The sequence below is a fragment of the Aethalodelphis obliquidens genome, unplaced genomic scaffold (genome assembly GCF_003676395.1).
Source record: "Aethalodelphis obliquidens isolate GAN/ISIS:26980383/991018 unplaced genomic scaffold, ASM367639v1 scaffold12, whole genome shotgun sequence".
Taxonomy (NCBI): domain Eukaryota; kingdom Metazoa; phylum Chordata; class Mammalia; order Artiodactyla; family Delphinidae; genus Aethalodelphis; species Aethalodelphis obliquidens.
Window position 1 is genome coordinate 18,882,881 of NW_020837956.1, and position 20,151 is coordinate 18,903,031.

Below are 20,151 nucleotides of genomic sequence, written 5' to 3' on the forward strand. Positions count from 1 at the left end.
CTTCCCCACTCATATCTTTCAGGGGGTGTAGGGGAAGTGACCTACTTCACAGAGGCTAGCCTCGTAGAAGACCAGAGAGAATGCTGGTGTGTGTGTGTGTGTGTGTGTGTGTGTGAGAGAGAGAGAGAGAGAGAGAGAGAGGGAGAGAGAGAGAGGGAGAGAGAGTTGGGAGGGGCAGTTGGCCGCTGGACTTTATAGCTCATTGGTGCTGCCTGGGTGGGTGATATGCATGTGTGTTTATACCAGGAATTAATGGAGACTGGATGGGGGAAGGTTTTCAGCTCTGTATTAATTTGGCCTGTGCCTATGAGATATGCACATTTTATTTGGTACAGTATTTTGAAATATTTTTATGAGTTATTCTGACAATTTAATCAAGGGTATTTCCCTGAGAGAAACAAAAGGAAAACCTCAGAAGTGGTTTGTTATCAGGATTATTTTTGCTGTGCTTTTGAGAATACATTTGCAATAGTAACAGAAATTTTGGTTGTTTGCTTATTTACGAAGCACTTCCAAGAATACATCATTTGTCACTCAGCCTTTTGCTCTTGATGTCATTCATTTGCCCATTTACAGGATGAAAATAAGTGCATTCTGAAAGTGATAAGAGACCTGCTGAGGTCAAATGCAAGATTTTGCGTCTGAATAACTGGACTCTGCCTCTTACGACTCCAGACCCCTCCAAGCTCTGGGAGGATGAGTCCTGCATGTAAGTGCTGAGTCTGGGTTGCTGTAAACCTAAATGGTAAAATGACAAGTGTAGACGCGGAGGGTGTGAATCACCTCTATTGGCGTGACTGTCACTATGACCATGGCCCTTCCGCCTTCTCCGTCTTCAGCAAGTGGGAGGATGAAGCAGGTTCTGTGAGGGTGGTTCCTAAGACCCACAGTCGTCTGGCACCAGCATCCTCCTTGCTGATATCTGCCTGTGTCTTCCTCTGTGCTCTTCGACACAGGTGTTGGGGGTGTGATTTGCTGTGTGTGATTGCATTTTCCTTGATTATGTAAACGGGTGTCTTTTGCCAAGAGCTCTCCATGCCCCGAAGCTCTGAGCTTGGTCCCTCCCATCGGCTGACTTCATTTCATTTTTTTGGGAGGCGTATTTTTCAAGTTGCAGAGCAGTAATAACTGGCAGTGCCTCTTGGGCATAAGGTACCTGGAGTTCAGGGACCCCCAACCCGTGACAATGACAGCAGATGAGTTGGTTTTCTTTGTGAATGGCAAAAAGGTAAGCAGAAGCTGACCCTTTCTCTGGTTTCCCTGATCCCCGGGAGGGATGTGTGTCCTCCGGAAAAGACCTGTTCTTGTTCTCTCTCCTTTGTGTTCTCCCTTATTTGCTCGCCTTCTCTCTTTCTCTCTTCCTTCAAAGCTGTCGCTGCGTTTGGGGTAACACTGGGGAAAGAAGACCTTCTCAGGGTTAGAACACAGCCAAGATACTCACAGGGTAAAGCAGTGATGGGGAGGGAAGCGAGAAGAAAGGCGTCTGTGAGTTCACCCATGCTCCTTGCCACCTCTTCGCGGTAATAGAGACACTGGCAGGAAGCTGAGAAAAGTGGGCAGGGTTCTAGGTGAGATTGGAGGTCACCTCCATTTCTGTGTTTAATCAAATGTATCCTAAGGCTTTTGTTGCTTTCTTTACTGAGAAAAGGAGCAGGAATGTGTTTTCTTGCTAATCTCAGGGTATAAGATGTACACAGCTGCTTTTTTTTTTTTTTTTTTTTTTTTTTTGCGGTACGCGGGCCTCTCACCTCCGCGGCATGTGGGATCCTCCTGGACCGGGGCACGAACCCGCGTCCCCTGCATCGGCAGGCGGACTCCCAACCACTGCGCCACCAGGGAAGCCCTCAGATGTACACAGCTTTGATTCTGATATTCCGTCTGTGTAAATGTAACAGCTAAGTTGTGTGAGGACATATACTGACATCTTGTGGCAAGCCACAATTTTTATTTCTTAAAGGGCACGCTTTTCTCCCCCCCACACACACTTAGTTATACATATAAATATTGCAAACCTCTTACTTTGATAAAAATTGCTCACTTGGATTAACTTCATTGCTGCACAGGGACCTAGGGAAGGTGGGGATGGTAGGGCAGAGGGCGGTCTTATGATAAGGGTACCAGGCCTTGCAGCACCGGAAGGGTGAGGATCTTTGCGGATCTTAATGCAGGTGCAGGGAGAAGAGGGGGCAAGCACATCACATCGTCTCTACTGTCCACTTGCTCTCCCTGCGCGGGTGTTGAGGTGCTTGCATCCGCTTCAGCTCCCTTGCTGGACAGGAGAGCGGCGGTGAAAGGGTGGGCTTGGCTGCACGTTGTGAACGGCCGTGTGCACAGCATGAGTGGTGATTATACCCCATCGTCAGAGCGATTTTATTTGTTTTGCAGCATTGGCAATTTTGAGTTGAGAAACTGGGTGACTTTGGAGGCAATTTTCAAGGACTAAAATGCTTCTAGTGCTTAAATTGTCAGGATATATTTGGGTGAGTAGCAGGGGAATTCCATGAGCCGCCACAATGTCAGTGCTCCCAGGACTGTTGGATTCAGTTTGAGTGGTATCACTGGGTGGCCCTGGGAACTGGGGTCAGCTGTGCTCTTCCAGGTGCAGAGCTGTCTCTCTGTGCCGACTTCTTTTCAGGATTGGTCTCTGGTAGCAAACTAAGAGGCAGGGCAAATCTTCCTTGTTGGTGGCTGTTAGACTTGCGGCCAAGAATTCCAACGACTTTGTCACATTCAGCATTTGCACTGTAGAGATTTAAGAAACAGTCGTTGAATTGGCTTTCTCGATCCATTACTTACACAGTGGCATCTTCATGGCATTTTTCTAAGCAATTTTTATATTGGGTGAGCAAACGGATTCAGTGACTTCCAAGGCACAGTCTCACTCTAAGGTTTGATTATTTATTAAGCCATCAGTTCACGTGTGACGGTACAAGCTTCTGTTCTTCTTTGGGGACGGTTTGCTATGATGCACCGGATCTAGAAGCGAGCATTTCAAGGTGAATCTGGTTTGGTGAAAATTGTTTCCCCATGTATTTTATTTTCACCTTAGGAAAGCAATTTAAAATTTGTAGATAGTATCATTACATCAAACCCTACTATCTCTTTTTTTTTTTTTTTTTTTTTGCGGTACGCGGGCCTCTCACTGTGGCGGCCTCTCCCGTTGCGGAGCACAGGCTCCGGACGCGCAGGCTCAGTGGCCATGGCTCACGGGCCCAGCCGCTCTGCGGCACGTGGGATCTTCCTGGACCGGGGCACGAACCCGTGTCCCCTGCATCGGCAGGCGGACTCCCAACCACTGTGCCACCAGGGAAGCCCAAACCCTACTATCTCTTGAAGCTTCTACTACTACAGGTTTCTGTGATGAATATCAGTGCTTTTAATTTTATAAACACGCAGACTTTTGAGAATCTGCTGGAAAGGTGGTGAGGCAATACAAGGAGGGATGAGGCGAAAGCAGCGCTATAAAAACTAGACCAAGCGAGGGAATTCCCAGTCAAATAAAGACAGCTGTAAGTTTCTTCCTAATTCTATTCCCGAGATATTCTAGACCTTTTGTTACCAGATATTGTGCAAGGAGGTTACCAAAGAAGCTGTTGGTACTTAGTGACTCACTCTTAAATATGAGCTTCCTACTCTCCCTGTTTCAGACCACTGTCCAGGATTCTGTCTTCACTCACTGTGGTCCTGGAGAGGGTGTAAGATGTCAATGATCGGGCTTCCCTGGTGGCGCATTGGTTGAGAGTCCGCCTGCCGATGCAGGGGACCCGGGTTCGTGCCCCGGTCTGGGAGGATCCCACATGCCGCGGAGCGGCTGGGCCGATGAGCCATGGCCGCTGGGCCTGCGCGTCCGGAGCCTGTGCTCCGCAACGGGAGAGGCCACAGCAGTGAGAGGCCCGCGTACCACAAAAAAAAAAAAAAAAAAAAAAAAAAAGATGTCAATGATCAAATATCTCGAGGGCCTTCTGTGGTGGTGACAGGTCTTGGTGACGATGGTTTCCACATCTGATCTAGAGTCAGAGTCGAAGGGAAAGAGCTGCCCAGGATTTTGGTATCACCGTAGTGACCATCCTCTTGGAGGACAGGATTCTTGTTTTTCTGAACAGTCACTCTCTGGTTAGTGGAGATGGTGGCCCCTAGAGGAGTCTGGGAAGATTCGGCGTGTAGGGTGCAGTTGAAGGTGTCCAGGAGTGACCCCCACGAGAAGCAGCAGTCAGTGATGAGGCAACAGTCACTCACTCACCCACCCACCTACCCATGTCGTCAACATTTACAAGCTCCTCTGAGGCCTGAGCCTATGGGACACATATGTACTGGAGGAATACAATCTGTAAGACCAGGCAGTTACCATTCAGGAGTTTATGAGCTAGTTGGCAAAGTGGATTGTGATTAGGTAAGGTACCATATTCCAAAATGTATTTCAAAGAAAAGTATCCCCACCAGATACTCTTCTTAGATATTCCCAGACCACTTTGTATAGTGTTGGCACATAGTAGGTGCCCAATGAATGTGGACAGAATGAAAGGATGAATATTAAAACCCTGAGAAACCCTCCACTAAAGAAACTTACTTTTCAGACTTTGTACTTTAAAGGTATTTTAAATTTACAAGGAATTCAAGGAAGGTTGGACCACTTGTGGCTGGGGTGATAGGGAAGTGTTTGGGGTCTTCTAATAAGTCAAGATGCAGGTGAAAGAGGAATGGAATGGCCAAAGGCACAGGAGTTAAAAGGTTTAAGTTGTATTTTCCCTGGAGTATGAAGACCAGCTTGGCAGGGAAGCAGGAGGGGAACAGGCTGAAAATGAAGACTGGGGACACATTGAAAAGGGTCTTGAAAGACAGCCTAAGGAACTTGGATGCTACCTTGAATATGTGGGAGGTCACTGAAGGCACTGAGCAGAGAACTGATGGGATGTGATAAAAGGAGGGCAGCAGGGCAGGAGGAAGGGGAGGCAGGAGCCTCTTGGTAGGCTAAGAGGACCTTATTGCCATCTTTGAGAAAGGTAATAAAGACTTTTTTTGTGCATTTATGATTTAATTTCCAAGAGAAAAGAAACAACTCCTTGTGTGAAATTTATAACCAGGAAAATTTGAACAAGCTGTACCTGTGGGGTGTAATCATAAAAGAAAATTAATTTTATCTTCCACTTTCCTTTCAACTTTATTCAAGGGTAAATTTTGGTAGTTTCATGACCTTCTGGATTACTCTTAGTGAACAAAAAATCCTATGGGCAATTATAAGTTGCCAAACACAGTTTCATTTCAGGACAGAGAGGAGAGGGTAGTGAGAAAGTTCTTATTTATTAGGTGCTGGTGTAGGATGGCTTCCCGCTGCTGGGAACCTTCAACTGCAAGTCTCATGACATGGTGTAGGGGGCTGTTTTCTCAGTCTGGCTGTTCTCCCTCAGACTCCAGTTTTGGGAGGTCCACTCCACACAGACTCTGATGGAGGTCCCATCACCTCCTGTAGTCAGTCTTCCAGGAATGATTTAAACACCTCCAAGCAAGTTCTCTCTCTCACATATGGCCTGTGCTGGGTCCATGGCACAACAATTTCACATCCTTTGCTCTTCCAAACTCTGGAAGTGCACATCAATCCTTACACTACAATTCTTCCTCAGCTTGTCTGGTAAGACCTTTTCTATCTTTTAGCTAAGCCAGACCACCATATGCCCTGCAGCATGTGAGCTTTACAGGGAGGGCTATAGAAGCCCCTCATGAGGTTGGAGGTGTGAGGCAGATACCTCCTCCTCCTACTTTAGGAAGATGTGAGAATCATAGTGCAGGTGTCTCTAAAGAAACTCTTATCACACATTCTCTCCCCTTAAGCATCCCAATCACCCGACCCTGTTAGGCGTGATGATGCATGAGGAGAAGTGAAATTTTTCATAGATTTCCTTTGATGATTTTCATAGATTTCCTTTGATTTTTTCATAGATTTTTTCATAGATTTCCTTTGATGATTTGCATCTGAAACTAGCACCACACCTCATGGACAAACTTTCTGCCTTATTGAACATTCTGTTTGTGGGCCTTTGGTTTGAGATTTCTCCTCCATTTCTAACCTGTGTTAGTGCTGTTGACTGTGATGACCCAACGCACACCACACTCTGTTATGAGCACAGGCCAGCAGACTGGCCGTCCACCGCCTGAGTGTCCACCCTCCAGGATGCAAAGCCAGAGGTCTGCATGCCACCGCTCCCAGCTGTCCCTGGCGTTCACAAATGTGCTCCAGCAGCTGGAAATGAAATGACTTGTTCAATTTGAAGGGAACTTTGCCTTGGTCAGCCCAGCACGGCCAGCGCTGTACCTAAGTGCTCTGTGGTGGGTCCAGAGCTGAGCACTAATGCAGAATTTTACAATTGCAGCATGTCCGCAGGTACACGATTTGGCTTGCAGCTGATATGCTCATCTTATAGAATTAAGAAAAACACCTTCGTTTTCATGATATATGTAGCACATCTCCATTAACTCTACAAATTCTTGGGTGAGACGATGACTAAGTATACCTCTGATATAGTTTTCTTTGGTGTTTGCTTTTATAGGTGGTGGAGAAAAATGCAGATCCAGAAACAACCCTTTTGGCCTACCTGAGAAGAAAATGTATCCTGACTTTGGAGCAGGGGTGAGGGAGAGGGGGCACTTGGGGACTCGGTCTCCGGGCCTTACCCCATTTGCTAGTGACTGGTCTGGAGGCCATGAAGTGCAGAGGAAAGAGCACTGGGTTAGGGCTCTGGACCCCTGTGTCTTAGTTGCAACTCTGCCACTTGCCAGCTGTGTGACCTTGGGAAGTCATTTGAGGCTGGTGGGTCTGAAATTCTCAGCTGCCGAGTAAGAATATGGTTCTTGATGTTCTTCAAGTCTCCTGCATTTAAGGTTCTACCCTGGGCCTGTAAAACAAGCAGCTCCAAGAGACCCTCCTTAGCTCTGGCAAGCTTCATGGTCATTCCCCTCCCCCCACCCCCAGGAGGAGCAGAGCCTGCCTCAGCAGACCTTTGTTAATACATAAATGGGCTTCCCAGGCAGGGTTTCTAGCTCTGCGAAGGTGGAGAGAAAGTCAGGGGAAGGGGTATTTTTTAGGGAAAATGATGCCTGAGGTGGAATCATGTAGAGGCACCATCCACTGTGGGAATGGCAGGCACTGGGAAGCATGGGGTGGGGGACTCCTGAGCAGGGTTGGGGTACTGCTCTGCTCCCAAGATCCCCCATCCCTTTTGTCCTTTCCTAGTAGGAAAGTATTCTGAGGCCCTGGAACAATACCAGCAGTAAAGCTAGAATAGGAGCTAACATTAATGGGCACTGACTACCTATGGGTGGAGTTCAAGGTGATTTATGTAGGCTATCTCACTGATTCACAGCGATCCCTTTAACAGAGGAGGAAGCGAGGCTGGATGTGTTAAGGGATACACCTCCCCCTCGTGTGTTCTGGGCAAATGCTGGCAGACCTGGACTGAAGCCGGGAGCCATGCTCTGAACTTCCCACCCACACTGGAAACTCTCTAGGGGTCTGTTGTAGAATGATACTCATCCTGACCTCTGTCTCTAAACCCTTGTGGCTCCCAGAGGCAGGGACGTCTGGTGGCTCCTTGCAGTGACATACTTTGGAACAACAAAGGATCGTTTCAGCACCCTCAGAAGCCAGCCTGGAATCCATGGCCTTGGCTCTGGTTCTTTCACCTCCTATCAGATAGTGGCTGGCTCTAGTGTACTTTGTCCTGGATTTTTGACCTGGTGGGGGCAGGTCTGGAGGTTCACAGCACATGGACCTGATGGCGTTTTTTGTAGACCTGGAGTCACTCAGTGGGATCAGGGGACTGCGTGGGACTCCATTTCCAGCCCATCTACCTGGGTGGTCTGGAAAGAGAGGCTCACTCTTAGAGATTGTTGACATCAATTTTAGATTTCTAGTACAGTTTTGAAGACCTGACAGCCTCAGAAATTCCTGATCATAGCAGTTGGCTGGTTTAAAGGCCAAATCTCAAATGAACTCCAAACCTGAAAGTTGGCATGTAAATATGAAGTCCTGGTGGCTTCCTGCTGCCTGTGTTGAGAGTTGATCTGTGGGAGTTCCAGGCAAGAGAGAAGACACTAGCCTTGACTTCTACCCTGGCTTCCAGAAGGATGCCCAGGCTAGCAGAAGACCTCTAGACTACTTTGGGCTGCTTCCATTCGTCCTCACGTGCCCCTAGCGTGGTCTAAACTGCTGATCTCATACGTCCAGACTAGTGAAGAGAATAACTCGAGATCTAGAGATCCCTCCCCAGCTGTGCTTTAAAAGAAGCAGCAGCATGGTGGGGGAGGAGTCAGATGGCCGTGTTCCCTAACACTCAAGGTGACACAAGTGGCTGTCACCTTGCAGGGCGCACATTACATCTTGGGTCTCAGTCTGCCTCCCTTCGTTCCTTCATTCCTTCCTTCCTTTCCTTCTTTCTTTCTCTCTTTCCCTCTCTCTCTCTCTCTCTTTCTCTCTCTCTGTCTTCCTTCCTCCCTCCCTCCCTCCTCTCTCTCTCTTTCTCTCTTTCTTTCTTTCACCAATTCCTGCCCTACCTGCTAACCACATTATTATGAAGATCAAACGGGTCCATGGGTATAGCTGCTTTCCAAGTAGAAGATGCTTTATCATTGTTAGTTATTAATTTTATCTTGAAATTAGGGAAGTGACCAGGGATAATAGCCTCAGGTCCTTCCATCTTCAGTAGGAAGATAGATGGCCTGGAGGCCTGTGGGCCTGAGGGAAAAGCAGCGATGGAGCCTGTGTCCCCGGGAAAGAGGCCACCATAACTGCTGTTCTCCAGAATAGCCTATTAGTTAGGCACTTTGCAAGCGCAACGTATCGGAGATTTTGTCTCCCCCAATATATAAGAGGTGGCTCCAATATTGGTTTCTGACCTCAAAAATATCTTCATTTTAATTTCCATTCACATATCCTATGGGATGGATATTCAGAAGCCCCTGGTCCAGCCTTAATTTTGGTCCCTGGACTTCATCAATCCAGAAGGTTTGGCGGGGGGATGAGGGAAGCTGAACTCAGCAAGTCCCATGCTGGCTTGAATGGCTTCCTTGCATGACCAGCTGGGGTGATGTGAGGGCTGGCCCACATACTCAGTCTTTGAGGTGCCTGATTTACCTGCCCAGTGAGACCACAGGGTTGGGGGACTGTTAAGACCACACCTAGAAGACCTTGATCCCAAGAAAATCTCCAGGATTAGAGAGCAGTGGAACTCCAGTCCCAGGGGTTGACACATGGGTGCTGGTGCCTTTCCTTTTCTGTACAATGGAATTGGCCTCATTCCCTGATCCCGTCTGAGTGGGAGGCCGTGTGGGTCTGCTGCCTCCCAGGTTGAGGGGCCTGAGCCTGCGTGTGGACGAATGGCTCTTCACTCGAAGCTCAGTGCAGGCATTTCCCAGCAGCCCAACAAAGACTTTGTTTTCTCTGAGTTCATATTCTTTAACCCTTGACCATCCAGTGGGGCTGAGAGGGACAAAGCTGGGCTGCGGAGAAGGCGGCTGTGGGGCCTGCACGGTGATGCTTTCCAAGTATGATCGTCTCCAGGACAAGATCATGTATCCTTTGCCTGCTGGCTGATGGCCTTTGAGGACCGTGAAGCAGGGGTCAGCTTTTGAGTGAGTGTGCGTGTGCGCGTATACATGTAAGCCCCTGTGTTTCTAAGTAGACCTTGGTCATGAAGAGGGACATTATAGAATGATGTCTTAGGAAGTATCTTCCTGGCTTATAAATATATATGGACAAGATTCTGAACTGCTGAAAAAAATCATCTTTTTAAAATTCAGACTTATATCACATCCCATGAAATCCTTCAGTAGGCCTCCATTGCCCCCAAATTAAAGTCCAATCTTTTTGTTCAACATGTGAGGTCCTTCAGTTTTCCCCATCTTTCCTCTCCAGTTTTCTTTCTCTTCACGGGTCCAGCACTCTGTTCATGCAGAAACAATTGTGAACTACCAATGCTCCATGCCCATTCATTTCTTGGTCTTTGCAGAAGCTGTTTCCCATCTTGAATGTCCTTTTCTCAAGGACTTCTCTACCTGGCTATCTCTTACTAGCACTTTAGGACTGGGCAAAATATCACCTCCTCTAGGAAGCCTTCCTTGACCTCCCAAGACTGGGTTAGGTGCCCCTTGTCTCTGCTGGTGCCATGGTGCCCTGTGCATAGCCCTCCTGAAACACTTACCGTAAAATATTTAAATTTCATCTTCACACTGGCTTCTGTTTTCCTGAGTTGAAGGCAAGCTATTAGAAGACAGAGATTCCATCTTATTCACCTTTATTTCCTCAGACCTCGGCAGGGTGCCTGGCACTTGGTTGGCCTTCAGTAACTGATGTTGTCTGTATGAGTGAATGAGCGATGAATAAAGGGATAGATGTGGGGAAGCTATTTCTAAGGGGTTGGTGTCCCATGCCACCTGGGGATTTCCCCTCCCTCTCCCCACAGAGGAATGGGAGAAATGGAGGTGAGTGAAAGCAGAGAAGCAAAAGTGACAGGAGGTTCTGAAATTGAAGTGGCTAAGGACGGGCCCTGCAGAGAGAGGAGCACACTTTGGGCCTGGAAACTGCCAGAAGCTTCCTCTTGACTCAGCCTCCAGTGTCAGGCTAAGAGGCAGCTGAAAGTGACCCTGGGTCCCGTGCTCCAGCTCAGAGGCCTAGGGCGCACCGGTGTGTGACTCCACAGGACGCTGGAGGGGCTCGGGCGCAGAGTCTTGGGTAGAGAGGTGAGGACACCTGTAGAAAAGAACATAATATAGAGTGAAGAGAAGTGACACAGGCATCACAGATCTCCCAGACCCTGCACCCAGGTCTGCTCTGATGACCTGAGTGGTCGATGGAATGACCTTAATTTGGGTTCCAGTCACTTTTCTGCCAATGCCTGCCTGGCCCCCATTTGCTCCTTGCACCATGTTGCCGTGACAACTGTGGAAGGAATCGGAAGTACCAAGACAAGGCTGCATCCTGTGCAGGTAACCAGAGGCTCTGACCAAGGCTGCAGACTTGCTCTGGGTCGTTGGGCCGAGTGTCACTTCCCGGGCCAAGGTGGCATTCCGGCCCAGCCACCTCCCCAGATCCTCGTGGAGGTGAGGGGGTGGCTGTGAGGCAGGGAGTGGAGGCACCCAAGCCTGGAGCTCCCTCCTGTGTCTGGGTGGATGGTGACATTGCATGCCCCATGGGAACCAAGAGGTCAACTGGATCTGGCGGCTGGTAAGTCCAGCTGTGTCAGAGCTGGAGGAGGAGGGGCAGGGGGACTTCCTCACCTTGTGCCCGAGCCTGCTTAGGAAGCCCCCTTGCCGTCTCAGACTGAAGATTCCAAATGCTCTGCGCCCCTTGATAAAAAGCCCACCTACTCCCTGCTCCCTCCAGTGGTAATTTCATTGCACCTCTCACCTTTCACCCATGGATCCTACAGACATGGGCTCATTAAAGTGGAGGTTAGCAAGGGCCGAGTCAGAGAACAGAGACACGTGGGTGTCTGACCAGTGCTTTCTCCCTGATGGTACCAGGCACCTGAGGATGAAGCGAAATTGGGAACACTTTGGGGAGGAGTGAGCAGTAGTCTGAGGGGTTTGTGGAGAGAGAAAGGATGCTCGTAGACAAGGTGGAATGGAGCCCATGTGGGAGCAGAGCACAGTGGGAAGGAAAAGCCACTGTTCCTGGTGCTTACGTTTAGGGAAACTGAGGCAGGAGGTCCTTAGGAGATTGCATCATGGAAGGTGCCTGAACCAGGCCCTTTTCTTAATCTTCCCTTGACTGTGTCATTCAGCTCCTGCCACCCTTGTGCCCCTTATGTGAGTCTGGAGTCAGGATCGCCGGTTATATAATTAGCAAACTAATTATACTATTATATATTATAATTATACTATACAAACTAATTACATATTAGCAAACTACGTATAATTAGCAAACTAATTATACTCCCTGGAGGGAGCATCTTGGGCCAGTCATGTGGGGTCAGAGCGCGGTGGGGTGGTATTGCTTCACTGCCATGTCTTTGCTTCCTAGGCAGGAAAAGGGCAGATTACTGAACTTGTCCAACCTGCAGCGGATGTGAGAAGATTAATGAGGGCTTGTACTTTTCTTTGAAACATAGATGAAAGAAAGAATGAACCGTTTAAACACAGGGATCGCATCCGTACAATGAGGCGAAAACCCTCTCTTTCCGATGGAATAGATCCTTATTCCTGATGTACTTCTTTTGGCTCCAAATAAGCTGTAGATTCCACTTCCTCTTGTCCATTTATGTTTTTCTCTTGGCTTCTACGACACCACACTTCCCTCATTTTCCTCCTACCTCCATGCTTGCACCATGTACAGCTCTTCCTCGGCTCAGTGCCTAATTGCTGCAGCACCCTGGGCTCTGGCCTGGGCCCCATCTCTTCTCCGCCTTCACACTCTCGTGAGGTGAGTTTAATGCCATCTACACGTGAATGCATCATCTTTGTATCTTCAGTTTCGACCTCTCCTCAGAGACCAGACTCCTCTTTCCAGCTGCCTACTTAAATCGCTAGATGGATGTCTACTCTCAAACTTAACAAAACGCTATTTTCCCCCCAACTTCTTTCTTCCCTGGTCTTCCTCCGTCTGAGTCAGTGGCAAAAGCATCCACCCAATTGCTCAAGATAAAAATCTCGGAGTCACCTATGATTCTTTCTCTGATACACCATACCCAATCCATCCAGAAGTAGTAACTACTCTACCTCCAAACTTTACAATGAAATCTTCATTTTTTTCCTCTGTTTCCCCCATTAATGTTTGGTTCAAGTCACTATCCCCTCTTGCCTAGGCCACTTTAGTGTCCTGTTCCCCTGTTTCTTCTCTTGCCCCTACAGCTATTCCCTGCCCAGCAGCTACAGTGATTCTTTAAAAACACGAATTCGATCATATCAAGCCCTGCTGAAATTCCCCTTAAAGCCCTCTCGTCATCACACCCAGAATAACCATCCGGATCCCTAACCCTGGTTTATGAAGAGCTGCACGGACTGGCTGCTGCCTGTTCCCCCAGCTGACATCCCTTGTCCCAGGATTCCATCCACCCCGGCCTTTCAGCAGCTCTAGCGCATCAGACTTTCACACTGTCTGTGCTCAGAGCCTTTGCACTCGCTGTTCCCTCTGCCTGGGATACACCCTTCCCTGCTCCAAATTACGTCATTAAGTTCAACTGGAAGGTCACTTTTTCAGAGTGGCTTTTCTAACCACTCCAAATAGCCACTAGTCAGTCTGGGTCATGTCCTCTTGTACTAATTCTCTACAGAGCACTGACCTCCACCTCAAATTTTCTTCTTTGTTTTTGTCAGTATTTCCCCTACTAGGATATGAGCTTCATGAGACCAGGAACCTCATCTCTCTTCTTCACTCTCTGTCCCCAGTGCCTTTACCACTCCTGGTACATAATAGTTTCTCAGTAAATATCTGTCAAATGAATGACTAGCCATGCTAGGCACTGGGGATACAACATTCTAGCAATTTTACTTAATGTAAGTTCCAAGAGAGATTCCCAGAGATTAAAAAATAGTGTAGATGAGGAGAATCTCCTTGTAATAAAAATCTTGCAGGTTTGAATGAAAATTCTGTGACATTCAGTGCTTTTAGTGAATTCTCTATCACACATTTCCCAATTCTTAAGTCCCCACCCGTTGGACTTCAAGGATTGCCTTCACATAAGAATACAGCAGCATTCTAATTTGGAATAAAATGCATTCATTTGGTTGATTTTGGATTGTGGGGTCGTGTAGTTAGAAGAACCTGACACAGCTCTAGCATTCACCATGTGTGATCTTGCATACATGTCTTAAATCTCTGAGCCGGCTTCCTCCTCTCTCTGTTGAAGGGAATGAAGGGTGAGAAGCCCCTCTGGCTTTAACAGTCGTTGTTCTTTGAGGGGGCTGTCCTATTAATAACTCCCATGGGTTGACTCCTTCCTCTATGCCATGGATGATGTTAAGAGTTTTATGTGAATGATCTCACTGAATCCTCTAAGTGCTAGGATGGTCCTAAACATATAGACAAGGCTTAGTGAGGCTTGGTAACTGGCCAAGGTCACAGCTGGGAAGTGGCAGCACTACGATTTGACTTCACGCGGCCTGCTACCCTACGCTGCCTGTCGACATGGGCTGGCTCCAGCTGAGTCGCGAGGGAGCCTGGGAGGGGTTCTGCAACACAGGTGTCTACGTCATCTGCCCCTTTTAGGAGAGAATCGCCAAAAGCCACGGCTCCCAGTGTGGGTTCTGCACCCCCGGCATCGTCATGAGCATGTACACGCTGCTTCGGAACCAGCCTGAGCCCACTGTTGAGGAGATCGAGGATGCCTTCCAGGGTATGGGCCTTGAGGCAGGGCCTGGGAGGTGGAGTGGCAAGTGGGGCTCTGAGGAGGGCAGGGCAGGGCCAGAGTGGATGCCAGGCGTGGAGTAGGAGTTCCAGGCACCGCCTTTTGAGGGAAAGGCTCAGGCCGTCCCACCATGTTGGTTACGATTGACTGGAAGGGTGGTGCTTTCTTAATTGGAAGAACACTTGGGTGGTTTGGAGACCTTCTGGGGTCTCCTGCCTTAGTGTTCATCTTCCTGAGGTGTCTTCTGCTCTCATCCCGTGCTAGGATGGGGTAGCCATGAGTGGCCGGAGTGGGAGGAGATCGTCTGGGAAACCGCACAGAAGCTAATGACATGGCGTCTTCCCTTGCTGCTTCCTCACAGCAGGGTTCTGCAGGGCAAGGGCCACCTATGAGGAAGGACGCCATGACTCTGAGCCTTGAGCAGGGACTGGCTTCCCACTTTGCCTTCTGTGAATGGGCCCAGATGGTTGGGCCTGGTATCTGTTCCTCTGAATTGATTCATTCAATCCATTTTAATGCATCATTTATTCAGTCAGTTATATGAAGTCCTATCATATGTCAGGCACAATACAGGGTACAGGGGACACAGGGATGAAAGACACAGTCCCTCCTCTCAAGGAGGTTGTACTCTGAAGGGGAAGAGAGCTTATAATGTAGTTTGATAAGCTCACTGATAAAGCTATGACTAGGCACCATGGGAGGACTTAGGAGGAGCACCTGATTCAGTCTAGGCATTCTAGCAAGGCTTCCTGGAAGAAGTGGTAGATGTTTTGAAGTCAGGGGTACAAGCAGGAGGAGGGTCATTCCAAGCAAAGAAAATAGAATATGTAAAGAGAGCATTTAACTGAGCTGGGAGCAAAGCCACAAACCCCTCAGCTGCTCCGGGGCCTGCGCTGACACTGCAGCTTTTTCCTTGGCCCACAGGAAACCTGTGCCGTTGTACAGGCTACAGACCCATCCTCCAGGGCTTCCGGACTTTCGCCAAGGTAAGTTGGGGCCCTGGGACAGCAGTGGCCCTGCTCCTGAAGCAGCAATACTCAGGAATCACAGCTGGGAGGGATGCCATGGGCCTCTGGGTTACAGAGAAAAATGATCGTGTGGCCAGCTGGCGGGTCCTTCTGCCGCAGGTACCTGGCAAGGGCGTTGGGCTGTGCTGTTCTTATTCTGGGGGTTGGAGGGAGGTGGTGGTTCTCATCAATAGCACGGAGACTTTTCTTCCAGGGAAGGCCTGGAGAACTGGTTACTGGAAGGGGCATGCTGCCTAAGAGCTAATTTCCTCCAGGGCCTTCGGGCTTGGCATCCTTCCTTGGTGACCGGCATGCTCAGCCCCTGGCACAGGTGCTGAACGTGGCATTTAATAACAACCCAGCCTGACTCAGCACTCGAGTCCCTCCTCCTTTCCTGTCCCCGCTGCTTTCTGCAGCTGGCACTCTGCTGGGCTTATGAAACTGCTAATTAGATCTTCAGACGGTGTGTGAACCCCTGTAGTGTTCATATTCCTCTGCGTGAGAAACCACAGCTGGGGTGCATGGGCATCGGTTACATAAATGCAGACACACACCTGTCATCTGGCAAGGAGGACGGGGGGCTGGCTTCTCCTTTCTTGGCTTAATCTCCCCAGATTTTACCTGATTTCCCAGCTGGGTCAAGTTGATTCTGACTCCAATCAAACTGTCTCGTCTCAATTTGATTCTGGGTTAAGGGGAGAGTCACAGACTCCTGTGCCTTTCACTGACTGTTAGAGTTGGTACAGTACAAAAAGGAGTATTGTGTCCAAATAGTCCAAAAGGGTGGAGATGGAGATGGAGCCTCTAAGGATGGAAAATGCCACATCCTGGTGAATGCTGTTGATGATGAGGAACCAGGAGGTACGGATTTAAATGAAAATGATTGAAAGCTTAGATTCAGAATCTGCAGACCTGGGTTCAAATCCCATTCCATCACTTAACTGATGCATGATATTGGGCAAATTTCCTTGTTTCTAAAATGGGGATTGTAATAATACCTACCTTACAGTGCTTGTGGAAAGGACTTCTTGTAAAGCTCTTAGGACAATGCCTGGCACACCTGACATTTTCAGTAAATGGCAACATAAATTATGATGCTGGTACATTTTTTCCATTACCCATATTTGATCTTCATGTATTGCTTAGGCTTCCCTGAGAACCAGGGATTGTTAATCTTGTGCATGTACTTATTTCATAGGAGGCTTCTCAAAGAAATACAATCTGACCAGCTCTCCTAGTTTCTCCAGAGAGAAGGGCTTTTGAGTGTAGCTGACAATTATACTCCTTCTGTGGGTCAGAGTTTTATCATCATTTACACAGTTCCTGAGTCTATTGTGACACCATGGGAGGAGGTGAGCTGCACCCCCTTCACTCCAGCTGCCTGGCAGTGTAGAGCAGAGTAGAGCTGGGTCCTCCAAGCAGGCAAAATGACTGGCTCGCAGAAGGTGCTCAGAAGCTCATGCATGTTACTCCTTGGAGGCCCCCAAGGCCTTTATTCAGAGCCTTTTAATTGTTACCTTACACACAGTTCTAAAAAGCTCATCTATCTAGTTTTCATGGCCATAGCACACACTGGAAGAGGGTGAGAAGAGCATGCTATAGCGAGGCAGCCTGTTCACAGCAGGAAATGACAACATTCACCTAGCAGCAAGGAAGGAAATGGGGGAACCGTAAAAATAAACCCAGCAGTTTTAGCCTACTGAGAAAAGTGGAAATCTCTCTGGGGAAAAACCCTAGCCTTATCTAACCGCAGTAGGCCTTGAGGGCAGTGACACATTATTGTACGTTACAGTAATTTATATCATAAACACATCAATGAATTATCAAGGAAAAAGATCTAAGTAAGAAAGTGTTGACACTTTCATTATCTGAATAATCCACTTTTGCGAAATATATCCTTCCCCACAAGGACCAGGTGAGGGAGGCTGTTGTATTCCTGTACGCAGGGCCTGGTAATTTTCCACATCACTCCTCCAAAAAGAGAGATGCGAAGAGGCCCTCTCCGTTCTGTCCAGATTCAGAGGGGAAGGGCAAGGTGGTGGTGTGGCGGTATAAAATACACCGAGCCGCTCTGAGATCCAGTGGCAAACCAGTGAATGCAAGAGGGGTCTGCACGCAGGGCAGCACGTGCAGGGGGGTGGAGGCAAGTCTGACAGTGCTCGCACGTTCTCAGAGGCTACACCTTCGGCCTCCTTGGCCCTCTGAGAACTTCCTCGGGGACGCTGGTGGGTGGTGACTCACCCTTTGGGAAATGTCGGCGTGAATGGTGTCTTCCATGATTCACGTAAGGAAGGGCTACTCCCAGCCTGCTCCCCCAGGAATGGCTGCCCTGGAAATGTGTCTAGGTCTATGCCTGGGAGTTCCCCCACTTCTGCCTCTCAGCACAACTCCATGATTCTGTAGTGTCTTCTGGGGCTCTGAGCTGAGACTCCTGCCTCCTTGGGCTAGATGAGTCAGGTGAACACACCCTTTCCCACCTTCAGTGCATTGGTTTTGGGAGGTAGCAATCTGGGCTCTATTCTGTGCTCCGCCATTGGCACCCCAAGAGGTCCTGAGCAAGTCCTTTCCCCATAGGTGATGAGTCATCAGACCTGTACATATCCTCCAGAACAGGCCTGCAGTGAGGAATAAAGAGTGAGCTTTCTGGCGAGAAGTGCTTGAGAAGGCGTGGGAAGGCCATCAGGCACACTGGCCGGGCACACCGCTGGTCCTGAACGTCTTTGGCAGCAGCCCCCCAAAGACTCCAGCCTGGGAGGCGCCCAGCCCATTCCCATAGAACTTGATGGTTTAGAAGTAGAGGCATGAGGGGCTTCCCTAGTGGTCCAGTGGTTAAGACTCTGTGCTTCCCCTGCAGGGGACACAGTTTCGATCCCTGGTCGGGGAACGAAGGCCTCCTCAGGAAGCAGCACTGAAGAGGAATGTGGGCACAAAGAGATGATTTGATAAAATAGGACTAGCTTTTATGGAGAAATTTTCTCATAATTAAATATCCCTGCTGCTTCCAGGAGAGGTCCTGTTTGTTTATTCTCAAGTTATTTAATCTACGTTAACGAAGTGAAAGTAGTTAAAGCAGAGGCCTTTCCTCCGCAGAGGCAAGTGGGATGGGGTGGGGTATCTGCTGCTCCTTTTGATGCTGGAATAGGTATCATACCCAGATTTCATTTTTTTTTTTTTTTTTTTGCGTACATGGGCCTCTCACTGTTGTGGCCTCTCCCGTTGTGGAGCACAGGCTCCGGACGCACAGGCTCAGCAGCCATGGCTCATGGGCCCAGCCACTCCGCGGCATGTGGGATCTTCCCGGACCAAGGCCCGAACCCGTGTCCCCCGCATCAACAGGCGGACTCTCAACCACTGCGCCACCAGGGAAGCCCCCAGATTTCATTTGATAGTAATCATCTAGGTTCTTTAGCTTCTGTGAAAACTCTTCGCAAATATTTTTGTGTGAATGTTGGTCATCTCTCTAGGATGGTGGATGCTGTGGAGGAAATGGGAACAACCCAAACTGCTGCATGAACCAGAAGAAAGACCACGAGGTAAGTGGATCCTTTTCAGCCTGGAAGCCTGAGGGCCAGCCTCAGATCAAAGGAGCCAGTGGGCTCTCTCCACACTCTGGGCAGTGGTGGCTGGAAGAGGAAACCGTTACGCCCCAGCCACGAGGGTGGTGAATGTGTACATTAGCCCTGGAACCTCTGTCAAGACCTCCTTGTCCCTTCTTCCCAGGAGATACCAGCTCCTCCACCAGCCTGCTGGGGTCTGTGGATGAGCTCGCTTGGACAGAGGGCTAGGCCAGCCCTGTGGGGCATTTTAAAGGAGGGGACAGTGTATCACTCATCTGTCCCCTTTTCCAGCAGGTCACTCTCTCGCCATCTTTATTCAACCCAGAGGAATTCATGCCCCTGGATCCCACCCAGGAACCCATCTTCCCCCCAGAGTTGCTGGTAGGTGATGCCCCATGAGCCCCTGGAGACCTGTTGGGTCCCACTCGTACCCACTGGGGCCTTTGTGTCCTCCTTGTCCTGTAGGTTTCAGCCTGAATTTCCCTTCCTTTCTCTGACACCCAAACGTCAAGTCCCTGTGCCACATACTCCCACAGGGACCCACACTTCTCTCCTTCTCACACGTGTCACTCTGAGGGAGTGGATCCCTTTGGCACACTGTGTACAGTAACAGGAGCTCCAGAAGTATTTGGTGACCTCCTGGCTAAATCTCATGTATAAGCCCTCAAGCAAGCCATTCTTCTTTCTGTTAGCAGTCCATTCATATACGAAACAAACAAAGAGAGCTGTGTTCAAAGGACACAGTCCATGGCCTGCAGCCATGTCTTAAGGACACCTCTCACGCCTACTTTCTCACCTTGATGATTCTGCTCCTTCACTCCAACATCATGACCAAAATAATAATAATAATCAAGCCACTCTCAAGGCTTCTCAAGTGCGGATTTCTCAGGGCGTGGCGAGCTCATGAAGGCTGCTTTAGGAATTCAACAGGCCAGAAAGAACGGCTTTGCAGCAGACCGCCAGCATATCTTTCTCTGTGAAACCTTGAAAAACCATCAGTTTGATTTGGGGGTTTTCTCTCTCAGCCCCGCATCACCCCTCATGCTCTAGAGCCAACCTTCCATTGCCTTCCCTTCTGATCCGCCTCCCGTACCTCCTGGAGACAGTGACCTTCAGCAGGTCACATAACCTTGATCCTCAGCGTCCTCCTTCACCTGTAAAAGATGAGACTAACAGTGCCTCCTTCACTGAGATCTTCTGAAGACTAAGTGACATAATGTCTATAAAAGAGCTGCAACGTAATTCCTGCCTCGA

General features: G+C 48.9%; 1 protein-coding gene across 4 annotated transcripts in view; it reads left to right on the forward strand.

Moving 5' to 3' along the window:
* The first annotated feature begins 895 nt into the window (after nucleotides 1-895).
* The window catches only part of XDH (xanthine dehydrogenase), a 61,344-nt gene continuing 42,088 nt past the window's right edge, over nucleotides 896-20,151 (forward strand). The window contains exons 1-8 of one of the 4 annotated variants that reach the window (XR_003434103.1): nucleotides 896-1,228; nucleotides 6,543-6,600; nucleotides 9,465-9,561; nucleotides 10,866-10,974; nucleotides 14,195-14,321; nucleotides 15,258-15,319; nucleotides 18,805-18,873; nucleotides 19,189-19,278. Coding sequence is in view for 3 of the 4 variants with exons in the window: in XM_027113457.1 (XP_026969258.1) it covers nucleotides 1,187-1,228; nucleotides 6,543-6,600; nucleotides 9,465-9,561; nucleotides 10,866-10,974; nucleotides 14,195-14,321; nucleotides 15,258-15,319; nucleotides 18,805-18,873; nucleotides 19,189-19,278 (654 nt within the window). In the remaining variant the exon portion in view is untranslated. Of the gene's footprint in view, nucleotides 1,229-6,542; nucleotides 6,601-9,464; nucleotides 9,622-10,865; nucleotides 10,975-14,194; nucleotides 14,322-15,257; nucleotides 15,320-18,804; nucleotides 18,874-19,188; nucleotides 19,279-20,151 lie in introns of those variants that run through there. The other 3 variants (XM_027113458.1, XM_027113457.1, XM_027113459.1) reach the window with 3 other exon arrangements.